This window comes from Phocoena sinus, chromosome 1 (assembly GCF_008692025.1).
Source record: "Phocoena sinus isolate mPhoSin1 chromosome 1, mPhoSin1.pri, whole genome shotgun sequence".
Lineage (NCBI taxonomy): Eukaryota > Metazoa > Chordata > Mammalia > Artiodactyla > Phocoenidae > Phocoena > Phocoena sinus.
This window is the reverse complement of record NC_045763.1, coordinates 139,553,361-139,571,230: the sequence shown is the minus strand read 5'-3', so window position 1 is coordinate 139,571,230 and position 17,870 is coordinate 139,553,361. Positions and strand designations below refer to the sequence as shown.

Genomic DNA, 17,870 nt, shown 5'->3' with positions numbered 1-17,870 from the left:
TAAAATTGTATTCCTAACAGGGAAGCCAGGAACACCATAAGAAAAGGCTGAAAGAGAGAAGAGAACCCAAAAAGCAACAAGAGGACTGACTACTCAAAGGAAGTATTTTAAATGCCTGCATCTTATGAGGGTCAGTGTGGGCTGGTTGGTAACATTTTGCCTATGGCATTAGGTCATGAGTTCAAGTCCCACATCAGGATTTGGCCTAAAACCAAGTGCTGATTTTCCAGCAGCTCTGACAGGCTGGAAGCACTTTCCATTCCTGGGCACATTAACTTTACTATCCTTCTCTGCAACAAATTAAAAGTACCCCAAAGAAAGGGAGAATCAAAGAGAATCAACAGCCACTATCTCAAAACAAAACAAAACAAAATCATACTGGAGAGGGAATAAGAAAATAAAGAGAAAGTAGGATGTTTTCATATGCAAGATATTTACTGCATTTGTCTTTAGAATCCTGTGAGTATGGGATATTTGTTCCCACATCCCATCTATTGAGAGAAGCCATCTCTGCACTTTCAATGCACCAAGAATACTACTAGTAACAGTGGTCATGACGGAGGAAACACTACTCCTTGCTGAGCATGAAGATATCATTAGGTAATCAGCAAGTAGGAAGAAAAAAATATAGAAACGATTCCCACTGGGATGAGGGAAGAAAGGCAGGACTAATGAACAGACCATATGCCAATCACGCACTTAGGTGGTGAGAAGAAAAAAAAAAAACGGCCTTACAGTTAAATAACAATAAGAATATCCTTGTATTTGTATAATAATTTACATATTAAAAAGTACTTTGATATACATTAACTCATATGATCCTCACAAAACCCACGGGCAGAACGATTATCCCCATTTCACAGATGATGAAAGTGAAGATTTAGAAAGTCCTGTGACATTGTGAAAGCCACAACCTCGGGAGCAATTCAGCACAGTCCTAGTTTGGGGCTCAAGTACTGCATTAGCTAATCAACATGCAGCCCAATGAGAAATTTTACCTTTACTTGAACTTGTGAAAAGACAATTTACTCACATCCTAAATTATGCCCAACGAAGAATGACTAGCATAATGCTTGCCAGGCAATTTTTAGAAAGACTGTTTCCTACCTTCCCATTTTTCAGGCAGAAATGGCAAATACAGGAGACAGAATACAGCCTGTTGTTAACTAGTACAATATTTTTAAAGCATAAAAATCAGAACACCGACAAATTAACTATACAGGAAAACTGAAGGAATTTGAAATGCGAAATACTGGAGCCCAGGCAATCATCATCTTTCACTGTACAGGCAGCCAGACAGAGAAAACACGACAACAGATATTACTTCTAATAAACAAGGATTACTAAACCCTGCCACGGCCCTTCCTCCCAGACGTGCAAAATGAGAAGGGGATGTCAGGAACATAAAGCCTCTCTAAGACCGTGTCTCAATCAAGCGGTCTGGATTCTATACAACCACAAGCGTCCAGGGCGGAACCACGCCTCTGCAAGTTTCCACCATGGGGTTCAAAGAGGACCCAGATGGTGGGGTCCCGATGAGAGCCCCACCACTCAGTGAGGGAGGGCAGACCATACCCTAGGTTCTGCGCCAAGCACCTTACACACACAACTCACTCCTCACGGTAACTCTGTCCAGAGAGGACTGCTCATCTCCTCCCTTTCCAGGTGAGGAACTCGGGCTGAGAGAGGTTAAGTAACTTCAGAGCCGTACTTCAAGTAGCCGCACATGGGGCAGAGGCCAGCTCTGGATTCACACCTGTCTGGCTCCAAAGCATAGGTTACCTCCCTCTACTGGCGCTCCTGCTGGAAACACCCGTGAAAAGAAAGAGCAAATAGGAGGTGCCGTCTCCTACAAAGGCCCCCAGCCAGGAGAAAGAACCCCAGCCACGCCCTGATGCCTCTGGGCCCTGTTAATTCTTGGTTAGGTTGCAAAACAGATACGCTCATCAGATACGCTCATTGTGTTGTGTCATTAGGAGAAGTCAGCATTTGGATAGAAAACAGCAAATGTTTTCCCTGTGCTCCACAAACTAACCCAATGCTTCCGATTTCCTGAATTATCTATTTGGGAGTATCAGTCACCTCAATAAAGAATTTCAAGTATTCCAATTTTAATTAGAAAAGTCATGACTGTAAAGCATTTTATTTTTAGCCAATGTCTAACCCAGTTTCAATTATTTTTACCTATATCCATTACATGTACTTTTGTTAGGCAGAAATTGTCCACAGATTCTAGCTCTGTCACCAGCAGTGACAGCATGAGAAGAGCATCTGACTAGAAAAGAGCTGCTGCCAAGAAAGTTGCCAAGAGCCTCAGTTGATATTACCTACCAAAGACATCCTACTTTTAGCAGAAACACTTTGTTTCTGGCCTTCAAATTATCTTTAGAATGATGAAGCTGGAAGGACTCAGCCTTGGCTTTGCTTTTATAAAAGATGAAAATGGGTACTAAAATCGGCAGGAAACAAAATAAAGGGGGAAAGTTGAATTGCTCAATTCCTTGCTGAAAGAGCAAACAGAGAATGTCTGGGGGAGTTAACATGGGATGAGATTAACTGTGTGGAAATGAATTCAAATGAATGGACCACAGATGGCACAAACAATTATACTAGAAAATGTAGGGTAATGACTCTGTGAGTGTGGAAGGATATACAGAACCAACAACAACACGCCATCCCACTCCCAACCACCACCGTTATTATCCTTGGAAGTCAGTCATACACGGCATGACATAAAGGAGAAGACGGCTTTGAGGAACCAAGCTAGGCAGAAACCCCATTTATCAGCCCACAATACACAGCCACACTGGTGAAAAGGCACAGGTATTTCTACAGTGTTAAGCCCAAAGGATCAGTGGTAAATGACATGCCTCTCTCTCTGCACAAGACTAACTGGGCTTCCTCCAAGAAGGTGTCTTCTACCTAATGTAGTCTTGTCCTACCTTTATTCCTTCATTCCTCCCTCTATTTGTATCCTTTTATAAACTGAAGACAGTTCTTAAACAGAAGAAAGTTAATCAATCACAATAATGACACAAGGGAAACCAAGCAAAACATAACAAAGTCAGACTTTGATCAGTTATATAGAAGAGGTCACGAGATGACATTAGAAAGATGCACCAAATCCTAAAAAACATGATATGAAAAGACATTTTAACTTATGGTGTACGTGTGTCTGTGTGTGTGTAAGAGAGAAAGACTGAAATTGTGGAAGCGGTAAACTAAGGAAGAATTAGATCTTATCAAATTTTTTCTTCCGTACAAGTGGAGTCAGCAATCAGAGTGAGCCTCTAAGAGCACCAATGCCAGCACCCAGGATAAACAGTTTCAGAAAGGGTTTAAAGACGTTGAGGAGGAAGAGGAAAAAAGACCAGGACGCCTAACCATAAAATTTCTTGCGTCCCTAACAACACAATTATAAGTGTAACCGCTGTTGTCTAAAATACAACTCTGTAATCATAGTCCTGTGGGTTCCATATTTATTCTCTCTCCATGGCATACAGATTCAATCTGTTTAGTTTGTAAGGAAACAGAAGACTTTAGAAGGAAAAGAAAAAAAAAAACAAAAAACAAAACCAGAAACCACCAGCTCTCCAAAGTACTCTGGAATCTGAGAAGCAAGCAGTGCTTGCTGCCCCGTTCATGAGCCTGAACTGAGATTCGTCTCTGGACAGGACACAGCAGGCATGCCTGGGTCTGGTCTGCAGGGCCTGCTGACAGGAAAGGAGGCATTTGCTAGTGTTTACATGGAGCAAGGCTGCCTTGAAGTCCCCAGGACATTTCATCCAATAAGAAGAGGATGGCGCTGACCCCAGAAAGCCAGAAGGCTTTTGACCTGCTCTTTGAAACCAGGGTGGTTAAGATCCACGCCTGCCAGGCCTCCTCTCGTCACCCTCCACTCCCACCACTGTCCCGCCTCTCCCTGCACTCTCCCCCGTCCACCCTCTTTGTTCCGCTGCCCCAGTTTCATCTGGATCCTCATTCCTTTCCTCACTTCATGACCACTTTTGCCTCCTCCCCTAGTCCAGCTCCTTCCCGATGCATCCACCCGTCAGCTGTCAGTCATCTTTCTCAAATGCAAAGCTGATCACCCCACTCAGCTGAAGCCCCTTTAGTGCTGACTATAGAGCATTGAGGACCAAGCAGATTCTACAGCTTAGCACAGACATGGCTCTAGTCTTGCTCTCTGGCCTCCTTTCCCATCAGTCCTCCAGCAGGGGCCCTTCCCCCTTCCCCCTTCCCCAGGCTGAGCCTCACACAGGGCTCTCATCTCTGGCCCCCATGCTTTTCCCCATGCTGTGCTCTCTGACTGGAATGCCTGTCTCCTGTGCCCCACACACCCTCATTTAACTCCTATCATCCGTCAACTCTCCACTAAAGGGCCCTTCTTCCGTGCAGCCTTCCCGGAGTGCCCACTCCCCACTCCCATCTGATTTATATGCCACCCTTTGGGGTTCCCCTAACACCCAGTGCAGATCTCTCACACGGCACTGATCACACCTATCACAGTATATGGTAATTAGCTTACGTTCCTGTCTCCCCTACTACCTGAAATTTCCTTAAGAACAAGGGGTGTCTTGCTTTATGTTGGATTCCCAAGATTTAACGTGGTGTCTGGCATAAAGTAGGCTGTTGATGAATAAATGAATCCTATCGAAGGTGAGGTTAGCAGACTCAAATGCAGATGACAGAACCATACAGAGATAGGCCACAGCAGCCAGGGAGTTCACAGTGGCTGTTTCACTAGCAAACAACCCAGAAACTGCCCCGAACTCCAGATTCCAAATCAACTCTGTGGGGATAACCACACCCATCAGCAATCCAGACACGAGCTAAGCTGAGCTTCTCTCACAGAAAAAAGCTACATTCCGCATCTCCCCCCATTTAACCAATACTTTCCTTGCTTCGTTTACAGAAATTTTTTTTTTCTGTAAAAAGTATATCTTGGTAGAAACTTAAACGTTTTACTTATGTCAGCTTATTACTGCATATTTTAATGTAAAATGTATAAGACAGTCACTACAAGATTCTGATTACGTAGAAGGGGGATACGTACAAGGATATGCATGCCACGGACAAAGGAAACTAAAATTAGTGGGATGGGGCAGTGGTGAATTCCAGCTAAAGGGGAAAGTACATCGACTTCATTGCTCTACTTTTCTTTCTAAATTTAAAACTCCAGGAAATTTTTCTTTATGCTTTTACAGAAATAAAAAAGAAATATGCTTACAATATTAATTTAACAGCATGTATACTTTAAGCATAAGGAATTAATGTGACTCATAGTTACGCTGTTATGTATTTGCTGGGGGCAGACATGTATCTTGCACTCAGCTGAGTGGCCCCAGGATTGCTGAACTGAAATGGATGTTCTTGGGTTCCATGCTAAATATTCCTTACACAGACCCCCAAAGATTCTGAAAGCAGTGAAGGACTTACCATAATAACGATAGCTCAGGCAATTGAAACTGACCGTATTTTCTTGATTGGTGTACAGCACACGCTGTACTATTGGATTATTTTAGAAACGTGTTCCCAAGGTCAAAATGAAAAATATATCAGTTGCTTCATTTACAGAGGTTGCTAAATTTTGGAACTTACTTTCTAAAGCCTAAATTAAACATTCCGATAGACAGGAATAATGCAACCCCAGGGCCTGTATTCCTAGATGAAAACAAGGATGACAGACTGTAAACTGAGGGCTCCTCTAGGGCTTATCTCCTTACAATTCTAAAACCCTCGCTCCTGAGCGCTCTGACCATACATAATGGTAACGCTTGCCAACACTAACTTGTGCATTGCCTTTCTTTCTTCAACGTTCAATACTATCCGACCGCTCGCCTTTAAAAGGCACTGGGGGATTGTCTAGTTAATTCACTGCCATGATTTTTTTGTTGTTGTTAAAATGAATAATCACTACCTTTGTTTGTGCCCTGCTTTGTTACAGAAAGGATGTAAGATAGCTGTAATCATTAGCTAATTAGTTTTTCTCACTCCCATGCACCGCTCCTTTTCTTTATAAGCTAACATCTTCATGCTGATTTGGGTTTAAATGAGGAGTAACCATACATTCAGATTTATCAAGACAATATTTGCCTCGCAGAAAGGCATGAAGCTTGAGCCGCTCATTCAACAAACACTTACTGAGTGTCTGCCAACTAGATGGCCATAGTTCTCACTTCACGGAGCTTACAGTCTAATGGGAAATACAAATAAACAGGCAATTACAACAGAGTGAGGTAAACGCATCACAGACAGATAGAGAATGCTTCTGGAACGCGCAGAAGGGGTACCTCCTCCAGACTCGGGAGATCGGAGAAGCTTCCCAGAAGTGAAGTTCGCCGAAACTCAGGGAACTATGTGCCATTTAAAGGCAATATGGAGAGCAATGCCACGGAAACACCAGGTAGAGTCAATCCAAATAGTGCATCAAAGTGAGGTCAAACTTCTCCATTCAGATGTGACAAGTGGTTATCTTACCACTGCACTCATATAACCCACTGGGTTCTATGACAGATTTCCAGTCCCTTTTATTTCTAAATGCATTCTTTTTTCTCCTGTCCTATTTTACTATCTTTACCAGCCTCCCAGCTATCAAGTATTTCAATTCAAACCAACAAGGGCCTCTGTGGGAGATAGTGTGATAAATACAGGACGCAGGGCAGGGAGGCACTGGGGACCTCCCCACAAGGACCACGCAGCCACAGAAGCGCAGAACTGAGAAAACCACGTGACTATCCGCTGACCATTCCACTCCCCACAAACCTTGCAGAGGTGACCTGGCACTACCAATCCTGCTTGTGAAACAAATATCCCCACTTTGACTTTATCTTGGGTTTGATACATTTTTCTGAACCCTGAGGCTGCCATATTCCGAAGACAGCAAAATGGGCTCTTGACACTGAAGCCCCTTCCCTAACAGTGGGATCCTTTTCCTCTGTCCATTTGAGTATTCCTCCTAACATGGGACATTTCCTGCTTCCAGAGAATACTGGTATTTTCTTAAATTGCTTCTACACATCATTGTCAATGTACAATCACAATGCTGGAACCAAAGAAAAATAACTTTTCACCATTTGCTCTTCCAAAAATTACTCGAAATTTTTCAACAAGCTAATTGAATGGTTGGATAAAATTACTTTTTTTTTTTTAAAATGTTGGGAGTAGGAGTTTATTAATTAATTTATTTATTTTTGCTGTGTTGGGTCTTCGCTTCTGTGCGAGGGCTTTCTCTAGTTGTGGCAAGCGGGGGCCACTCTTCATCGCGGTGCACAGGCCTCTCACTATCGCGGCCTCTCTTGTTGCGGAGCACAGGCTCCAGACGCGCAGGCTCAGTACTTGTGGCTCACGGGCCTAGTTGCTCCGCGGCATGTGGGATCCTCCCAGACCAGGGCTCGAACCCGTGTCCCCTGCATTAGCAGGCAGATTCTCAACCACTGCGCCACCAGGGAAGCCCTGATAAAATTACTTTTTAATGTCTCTTCCAGTCCTGAGATTTTATGATTCTCTGACATAATCAGAACCATTTTTCCTTGAGGAAATAATATTTCAATAATATTTAGTTTTTCAAAGTTGCCCAACATAACCTCACAGAGATGCAGCTGCTGTATCAGTAAGTCCAGCCTGGTCGTTGGTTGAGTATTTTACGATCAAAGACAGGGTTTTTCTTCAAAAGATCAACTGAACACAAAATCTCACAAACAAAACAAAAAAGAATGTCCCAAATGTTTTTGGATTGTATGAGACTTCACATCTAAGGATGTGCAATTATTTTGCTATCATTCCCAAACTGGATCTTAATTGTTTTGTGATCTGAGTACTAGAAACTACAAACATGGTACTCAGTCACTTAGGCTTTTTGACATGTAGTGAGAGTCGTGCCCACCCTCAGGTGCTACATAAGCTCACACGTCTTTGGTGTACGACCCTTTATACACTCAAGATGGAGAGCTTATCTTAAGATACACAGATACACATCTTCACAACAAGTGTCTCAATTTGCAGCTCAAGTTATCATTCAAAACATAAAGAAAAGAAAGGTGTGTCGCTCAAGTCTTGCAGCAGCTGCAGTATCTAGGGGGGAAAGTACATCATAAGCATCCTTGTTCTTCTGAGTTGAAGTTCTCTTCCACCACTATGGAAACAGCCTTAGGGTCCCAGGCAGCTCTCAACAGCAAGGAACTAAACATCTGGGTTCAAATCCAGCCTCTACCACTTCCTAGCTGTGTGACCCTGGCAAGCAATTTAATCTCTCTGGACCTTTATTCCTAATGTGGAAAGAAAGAGATAATCACAATACTACCTTCCTCAGAAATTGTTGTCATATTTCGATATACCCTCACCTCACTTCAGTCTCTAGTTCACTCTAAAACCAGTTGCTCTGACATGAGGAATATGGTCAACAATATTGCAATAACTTTGTACGGGGACAAATGGTTACTAGGCTTATCATGGTGATCACTTCACAGCTAATGCAAATGGCAAATCGTTATGCAGTACACCTGAAACTAACATCAGAGTGTACGTCAACTATATTTCAATAATAAGTCACTAAATAAAATGGCTGCTTTGAAGAATTTTGAAAGGGTTACTGGAAAAACAAATATAGAGAAGCCACTCACGGCCTAAAGAGAAAGGCTTTGTAATTGCTATGGCTCGATTGGTTGAGTCACATTTAATTAAATCTGGAATTTCCAAGGACAAAAACAGTGCTTCCCAACAGGACACCTAAGATAAGAAAACAAGGGGATCTGGGTTGGAGAGTCCCTAGGAACTGGCTTCTGAGGACAGATTCCTCCATCAACTAGAAGCAATCTTTTTACATATTTCCCTCTTGATATTTTAGCTCTACCGCTAAATCCAGGGTGAACCAACTCTGAAATCTGTATAAATATGAGAACTCTGGGAGAGGGGGAGAGAAGAGGAGTCCAGTGAACGGAACAGTCAGTGAGAATAACTAAATAACTGGGAGCATCTAAATGAACCATACTTCGTGTGTTTGGGACCTCCAGAGTTAACCCCTCCATTTCTCCATGACTTACTCATTCACCGCTATTGTGTTTGGCCAAAAACTTAAAACTGTCGCCCAAGCAACATCAGTCTTACTATAAAAGAGGAACAACCTGGCATCAGAAAATGTAATGACCTTTTTGAAGGCAGCTGCTTCAGAACTTGTGAATCATTTTGAAATACTCAGGCCAAACCACATCAATACCACATTTAAATAAAATGCAATAAATACAACCACCAAAAACAAAATGCTGACTTGTCAGAACTCTAGTTCTGCTTTTCCTATCAGGTCTGGCTGGTGATACACCTAATTAACTTCAAAATCATATTCCAAGTAAGGTACCTACTGGATAAGTGAAGACCTCAGGTTTTCAAAGGAAAGGTTCCGACCTCTCCAGAGCACACCTGCAGATGCCACTAACAATTTACCGCCCTAGTGGGCGGTACCTCAACCCCAAGTACGGAGCATGAAGGGCCTGACTTGCAACAGCTGGGGAAGCCCAAAGCAGTGAACGCCTGTGTCAGCAGCCCAGCAGACCCAGGGCAGAGGAAATCACTGCTGCTGGCCATCCTGCCTTAAACTCCAGGAATTGCAAGTCACGTGCTGCCTCTAGTCTTAACACAAAGTCCTGGGTAGTTTTGTTTCCTGTCCTCCTTCACACCCGACCTTTGATTTCTGCTCAAAAAACTGAATTTTCTGAAACCCAAAGCCAGTAAAGATTGGATGCCAGTGCATAATCTTCATTGCTCTCAAGCCCATCAGCTGTGAAGCCTCAATATGGCCAAAATAAGGCCAGGTGAAAGCACACTCCATCCTCTCTGTTCGCCTACCACTATGTTCTTTTCTCAAGGCTTTTTGTGTCATCTGTCACTGCTCTCTGCTGATTACTTCTACCTCCAGATGAAGAATTCCTTCGTTCTTCCACATGAGGATGTTTGCCCAAGCAGCGCTGTTTGCCCGAGCTTTCCATTCCTCACATCCCCTTTAGCTGGGATATGTTGAAGGATCCATTAGGAGATAATGAATAACTCACATGATCTCACCCATCACTTTAAAATCTCAGTGGAAAAAAATCTCGTTTATGGAAGCTGTGTTTCTCCAAAGACCCAGGCCTCTACGCGTTCTACGCATGAAGTCGTGGGCACCAAGCATGCATTTGCCTCCTCGTAGGCTCTGGAAAGGATGAACAGTGGGAAATCTGCCATCCCCCATAGGAGGCAGATTTGGAATGTCAGGTCCCCTGAGCACACTGGGTACTTGGTAAAGGGACAGGAGTAGGAGAGGGGCTGTCAGCATCAAGAGCGGGGAAGACAGAGAGAGAAAAGGATGCCATCTGGGCAAAATGGCTCTCGTCTAACACAGTGCTATTTTTTGGTCCTGTTACTGTGTCACTTTCTGCCACTCCACTCCCACTTTATTTGTCAAATACCTCAAGATGTTTCTAAGAGGTTCTGAATTATTGATAAACCTAAGGGAGATGCTTTGGAAAACAGTAAGTACAAAAAGAGACCGGTACTGCTAGTGCAAGCACTTGGTCATTGGTGGTTTCCTTTTTAAGGCCAAAAGAGAAGAAGAAAAAAAAAAAAAAAGCCTGCCTCTGCTAAATAATAATGATATTCACAGAACAAGAGACACTGCAAGTCCAAAGTTCACAATCTCTCCAGCTTTACTCACCCCTAGCCATCTTGCTCCTTTATTGGCAGCCTGTTGAATCTGGACTCTTTTGAGGGTGACATGGTACACAGCTCCTTCCTCTACCTCTTCACCCCAGTCCTGAATCGAGCTCTGCCAGGAGATGGGACAAAGAAAGAAAAAGAGTATTTTTTTTTTCCTCTCCGCTAACCACAATCTATCCCAGCTGCTTTGCTGCTTACACCAGCACTCAGGGCATAAGATGGGCTGTTCAAAATAAATATTACAATCAGAGGAACACAAGACACATTTGCGATAGAGGGAATGCTGAGATTTTCTTGGCCCCCAGCCCTTTCCTGATATCAGGATCCCCGGGCTTTTCCATTTAGTTATTTTTCCTAGACTCACTCACATATCTTAAATAGTTTTTTAAAGTCTTTTTTCTTCTTCTTCTTCTTAAAGAAAGTGGGGTTTAGTCCTGATTAACTTTTCCTCCTCAAGTGAGAGGAAAAATAATTCATTTGCAGAAAAAGGTTGTCCTTTTATAAGTGGCTCCGTTATTCGAGCAAACTACATTTTAAACTCTGCCACAAACAAGTGTTTAAAGTGCCAAGAGTGCTCGCTCCTTTGGAGTGAAATGCTTCGCATGTCTTTTTCTCCTCTTATTGTTTTGGAACCCACAAAGTTAGCGGGAGGTAGAAAGTTTTCATTTCCGTCAAATAATCTGGCATGTGCAGAAAAAGCAACACGTCAACTGTGTGCAGCGACCCCCTGGGTTTCCCTAAACTCGAAGTTTGTGTTGTTTAAAGAGCCGCTGGGACACAGAAGCGCTCCGCGGTTCACCCAGACTCACAGTCCTTTTGCCTTAAAAGTTTTCCTTTGCTGACACACATCTGCCCAGACACACCAAAGGCAACTGCTGAGAAAGTATGGCTTAAAGGGAGAAGACACGCAGAGAGGAAGGCGTAGAAAGCCAAGGGAGAAAGCTTTAGCTCTCAAGTCTGGAATCGGATTGCTCCGTTCACTCCGAGTCCAAAACCCGCCCAGGGAAAGCGGGAGGAGATTCCCCACCAGAGCAGCCTCGGGAGAAGGCAGAGAGTTCTCGTTACCATTTTAGCTTGCCAAAGCAATTTCATTCTCAGTTTTCTCTCCGGTGTGTGGACGCGGCATGATGCGCCCTGCTCCCAGGCGAACGCAGTCCCCGGCCGGCTCAGCCACGGCGCCTCCAGCCCCGGCCCCGCGCGGCCGCCGCACACCCAGCACAGACACGCGCCCGCCGCCGCCGCCGCCGCCGCCGCCGCCGGTGCGCGCGACTCGTCCACAAAGAGAGCGCGGCGAGCGAGCGAGCGAGGGCGCCGCAGACTCCTCCCCACGCCACTCCGCCGCTCCGTGATGTCAGGCTTTCCTGTTTGTGCTTAGGAGCACACTCTCCATCTCTGAAATCCCATGGATAAAGTTAGCTTAGCGCACAGTGATTTCTCCAGCTCTGATAGTGATCGGCAGACAACTACCCTTTCAAGTGGATCAGGTTTTCCTGATTGGCCACCAGGTGCCAAAAAAGATCCGGGTGTGGTATGAGGAATCAAGTGTGTTTCTCCTTTCCTTCACTCAAAGGGGGAAGGGGAGGTGCAAAAAAGGATGGGAGGAGGCGGTCAGAAAAACGTCTATTATCTGCCTGTTACCTGTTGAATTTAGATTCAATCAGGGCGACCCCAATGAGAGTGGCAATACTAGAAGCCCGGAAGTTTTTCCTTAGGACAAGAAAAGAATTGGTCAGAGAGTATTCCAAAACCCATGCCCAAGGCTGCCCCTGTCCTGCATCAGCACACCGTCAACAAGAAATGGCTCTGGACTTCTTTCTACCACCCATATGATAAAGGCTCATCCAACTGTAACTGGCCATAGTGGGAGGGAAAGGGACAAAGCAGGAAAGGGTTTTGCTGAGACTGACAGCTTGGAAATGGGGCCACCAGTGGCCCCGGAGGTTCTGTGAGTCTTTGTGACTCATCACCACGGGTTGAGTTGTCTGTACTGTAGGGACACAGTGGGATAATAACTGCAGGGAAAGAGCCATTCATGAGGAGACTGCCAGAGGGAGTTTTGTCCTAACAGAAAGTAAATCAACAGCAAGATACCAGATGATAATATAATCAAACTTTGGCACGTGACAATTCCATGCCAATTGCAAAAACGTTTAGGGCTCATGTCTTTTATACTATTCAGCCCTAAATGGATTTAGTCGCCTTTAAATTTTTTTTAAAGAAAGGCCTCTCACTAATTGCCATGCTAAGGCATAAGGCTGGGCTTTGGTTAATAATAAATACATTACGAACTGAAAAGCTAGAGAATCAAGTGTACTGATGTACCCAGGAGAGCAAAATAAATGACAGTGAGGCCATATCAAGGAAAAAAAAAATCTTTGGACACTTGAACATCTTCAAGTCACTCAGCAAAGTTCCCCACATACAACCAGAACCTACGGGGCTCAGTAACTGTGGAGAGACAGGACACTCTTTTTATAAAACGGAAGTGATCATTTCTATTTTAAAAAAACACATAAACTAGACCCTTCTGTGACCACCAGGATAGAGTGTCCCCAGTGTCCAGAGGAAATGGTGTGGAAGACCTACCTCCCTGCTTCTTAAGCCATCCTCAGCCCCCAGGACCACCCCTATTCAGTGATCTTGAAGTACACAAGATGCACCTGGGGACAGTTAAGGAACCCATAAGATTAATTTCACCACTACTTTAACCTGATTTTTAGCTGTGAATTTGGAGATCACTCCTTAAAGTTTTCCACTCCAGGTATATCGAGAAGTTTCTTCAACCACGCCCCTCCGGGGAAGCCCTCCTGGACAGGGCAGCTTATAACTCACAAGGCTCCACTCAGGTTTCATATCTCCTCAGCCTCCTCTCTACTCCACCAATTCCCAGGCTGGTCACCTGGTGTGTAAGGGAAAAACAGGCTTCCAGCAGATACAACTTCAAATCCTGGTTTTACATTAAGAGTGAACTTGGGTGCTACTTCCCTGGGCTTTCATTTCCTTATCTGTAAAATGGGACAAACATCGATCTTATAGAGTTTGAAAAAGGATTAAATGGAACTTATATACAAAACACCTAGCACATGATCAGAAAAAGCTCCATTCCCTCATTATTACTGCACTTCCTCCCAAACTGCATTTTCCCAGACTCACTGAAAAGTTGTACGCATGCAATGTGGGGAAATCTAAAATGATGTCTTCTTGCTGAATAATTTCAGAGAGGTTTTCTCTGAATGACTACTTGTATTTATACCTGATAATGTACGTGATTTTATCCAAATGTTGATCCTCAAAGAAAGGTTGGTTTTAGATACAGCAATCAAGTGTTGCAGTTTATAATTTTTAAATATTTATTTTAAAATATTCCACATGCAGGCAGCTCAAGTCAGTATTACCTTATTACACATACTTTTGGGTTAAAATACTTCTGGTCAATATGTGGGAAGGATAAACCAGTAAGCCATTTATAACTAAGTTTGAATTTAGTTACCAGATTAATCTACCCATGATCTAGCATGGCCCTTAGAGAACAGGTCAAGTTTTGTTAAAAGGATATCAGCAATGTTCGTACTTTTCAGCATACAAGTCTTTGAACTCCTTGGTTAAGTTTATTCCTAGGCATTTTATTCTTTTCAATACTATTGTAAGTGGGACTGTTTTCTTAATTTCATTTTCAGATTATTCATTATTAATGTATATAAATGCAACTGATTTGTATATATTGATTTTAAATGCTGCAACTTTACTCAATGCATTTATTAGTTCTGACAAGTTTCAACACACAGTGCTGGGAAAACTGGATATCCACATGCAAAAGAATGAAATTGAACACTTATCTTACACCATACACAAAAGTCAACTCAGAATAAACTAAAGACTTGAAACTATAAAACTCCTAGAAGAATACATAGGGGAAAAGCTTCATAGCATTGCTGTCTGCAATGATTTCATGGATATGACATCAAAAGCATGGATATGACATCAAAATCATGTAGTGAGACTACATGAAACTACAAAGCTTCTGCACAGCAAACAATTATAACAGAGTGAAAAGGCAACCTATGGTATGGGAGAAAATATCTGCAAACAACATATCTGATAAAGAGTTAATATCTGTAATATATATCCATAATATATAAGGAGCTCCTACACTCAATACCAAATAATAATAATAACTGAATTTTAAGATGGGCAAAGGACCTAAAAAAAATTTCTCCAAAGCTGTACAAATGGGTCAGCATTATGTGAAAAGAGGCTCAACATGACTAATCATCAGGGAAATGCAAATCAAAACCACAATAAGATATCAGCTCACACCTCTTAGGATGGCCATTACTTTAAAAAGCAAAACAACAACAACAAAAAAAAAACCACAGACAAAAAAAAAAACCCACAAATGTTGACCAGGATGTAGAGAAAAGGAAACTCTTGGTAAGAATGTTAATTGGTACAGCCATTACAGAAAACAATGTGGAAGTTCCTCAATAAATTAAGAATAGAACTACCATATGATCCAGCAATCCCACTACTGGGTATTTATCCAAAAGAATTTAAGTCAAGATCTCAAAACGACCTGAGTGCTCCCACATTCATTGTAACACTATGCATAATAGCCAAGATGTGGAAACAAACTAAATGTCCATCAATGGATGAATGGATAAAGAAAATGTGGTACATATATACAATGGAATATTACTCAGCCATAAAAAGAACGAAATTGTGCCATTTGCAGAGATGTGGATGGACCTAGAGACTGTCATACAGAGTGAAGAAAGACAGAAAAACAACTATCATATAATATAATTTATATGCGGAATCTAGAAAAATGGTACAGATGAACTTATTTGCAAAGCAGAAATAGAGACACAGATGTAGAGAACAAACGTATGGATACCAGGGGGGAAGGAGGGGATGAATTGGGAGATTGAGATTGACATATATACACTACTATGTATAAAAAAGATAACTAATGAGAGCCTACTGTATAGCACAGGGAACTCTACTCAATGCTCTGTGGTGACCTAAATGGGAAGGAAATCCAAAAAAGAGGGGATATGTGTATACATATAGCTGATTCACTTTGCTGTACAGCAGAAAGTAACACAACATTGTAAAGCAACTATACTCCAATAAGAGTTAATATAAAAAAAAAAACAAAGGGCTTCCCTGGTGGCGCAGTGGTTGAGAGTCGGCCTGCCGATGCAGGCGGCACGGGTTCGTGCCCCGGACCGGGAAGATCCCACATGCCGCGGAGCGGCTGGGCCCGTGAGCCATGGCAGCTGAGCCTGCGCGTCCGGAGCCTGTGCTCCGCAACGGGAGAGGCCACAACAGTGAGAGGCCCGCGTACCACAAAAAATAAATAAATAAATAAAAGATTTAAAAAAAAAAAAAAAAAAAAACGAAGATGTGGTATATACAGACAATGGAATATTATTCAGCCTTAAAGAAAGGAGGACATCCAGTATGTGTGAGAACACAGATGAACCTGGAGGACATTATGCCAAGTAAAATAAGCCAGTCACAGAAGGACAAATACTGCATGATTCCACTTAGATGAGGCATCTAAAGTAATCAAAGTGGCAGAAGCAGAAAGTAGAAAGGTGGTTGCCGGGGGGTGGGGGAGGGAGAAATAAGGAACTGCTTTTCAATATGTATTGAGTTTCAGTTACGCAAGATTAAAAAGTGCTAGATAAAGGTTTTGTTGCATGGTAGCAAAAAAAAAAAGTGCTAGAGATCTACTGTACAGTATTGTGCTTATAGTTCACAGTACACTTGAAAATTTGTTAACGTTGAGGGGGAGGTGAAGGAGATCAGAAGAGATCTATACTTAAAGCATTAGGACGTTGCTAGGAATAGTTTTATGTTGCCATATTTGGTGATGACTGACAGTCAGTAGCAATAGAAGATTCTTAGGATATAACAGGAAAAAGGAAGAGGTGTGGAAGAACCCCAAACTAAAGGAAAAAAAAAAAAGCTTTCTTGCTCTACAGTTTCAGCAGAGCCGATAAATAGAGAACTTGTAAGAGCAAACGTAAGAAGCTGGTGTGCAGGTTCTTTAAGAGAATCTATCTAGAAGTGGAAATACGTAGTTTATATACTCCATTTATTCATTTATTTATTCATTGGCTTCTATGACACCACGTTTTTCTAGATTTTATTCTACATCTCTGGCTGCAAGAAAAATATAAAAATTATGACAGTATACTTATGCACATAGGTTGACATGTAGTAATACTTATGTGCCTGGGTAAATGATGAGACATTTGGCATCGAAGAGCCAGGATTTGAATCCCAGCTCTAGACAATATGTTAACCAAGAGTTTGACCCTCACTTCTCACAGGTTTGGTGTCCTCATCTGTTTCCTTTCATGCTTATCATGAGTGTCAAAAAAACTATCCTATATAAAGTATCTAACAGAATAAACTATGCTATATAAAGCACCTAATAGAGTGCTTGGAACATAGGGGGCCTTGAATAAAAATATATCTCCTTCCCTCCCTAACCCCACACTCTTTCCCTTTAATGTAATTCTGTATTCATTTACTGCATTTGGTTTGCAATCTGCATGTTCTTTAGATGTCTGCTTAGGTAATAGATTGTACTGCATGACAGAGAAGTAAGAGCAGTGCAAGTATAACAGACGCTGGACTTGGAAATAAGTAGTTAAGAACTTGCCTGAAAGATGGCAATATCCGCATAAGATGGTATGAAATGGGAAGGCCATGGCTTTGTCCTCAAACTCAATGCCAGCCTATGATATCCTGCTCCCAGTTAAAAGTACAGAGGAAAACAGTCCTAAGAGAGCATTAGTAATAATAATAACAACAGCAGCTAAGTGAAAAAAGCTAAATAATTGAGAGGTCAGGATTCTCCTTCCATGTGTTAGGACTGCTGAGTGCATATTGCTTCTACTTCCTTAAAGACCTCACCTGAACAGATAAGTTTGAAAACCTTTCCCACTTTTGAATGGAATTGACAATAGCCATTTTGCAACATTTTATTCACAAACTATACCTTTAGCTGTCTGTAGGTCCCCAAAAAAACGTTTGGTGGAGGACATAAGCAAATAAGTTACTTATTTGCTTCTTAACGCCTTCCCCTAACAATATCAAAGGTTTGTCAAAATGCAAACTGCTTAATCCTCCCAGCATCCCTATGAAATGCTTCTAAGGCTTACTCCTAA

General features: G+C 42.4%; 1 protein-coding gene across 3 annotated transcripts in view; it reads right to left on the bottom strand.

Moving 5' to 3' along the window:
* The window catches only part of RGL1 (ral guanine nucleotide dissociation stimulator like 1), a 280,952-nt gene that overhangs the window by 121,848 nt on the left and 141,234 nt on the right, over positions 1–17,870 (bottom strand). The window contains exons 1-2 of one of the 3 annotated variants that reach the window (XM_032645607.1): positions 11,752–11,953; positions 10,685–10,795 (exon numbers count right to left, since the gene is read on the bottom strand). The exons of 1 other annotated variant lie outside the window; for it this stretch is intronic. In XM_032645607.1, coding sequence (XP_032501498.1) covers positions 10,685–10,795; positions 11,752–11,778 — 138 coding nt within the window. In that variant the 5' untranslated portion in view covers positions 11,779–11,953. Of the gene's footprint in view, positions 1–10,684; positions 10,796–11,751; positions 11,954–17,870 lie in introns of those variants that run through there. One more of the 3 variants, XM_032645598.1, reaches the window with a different exon arrangement.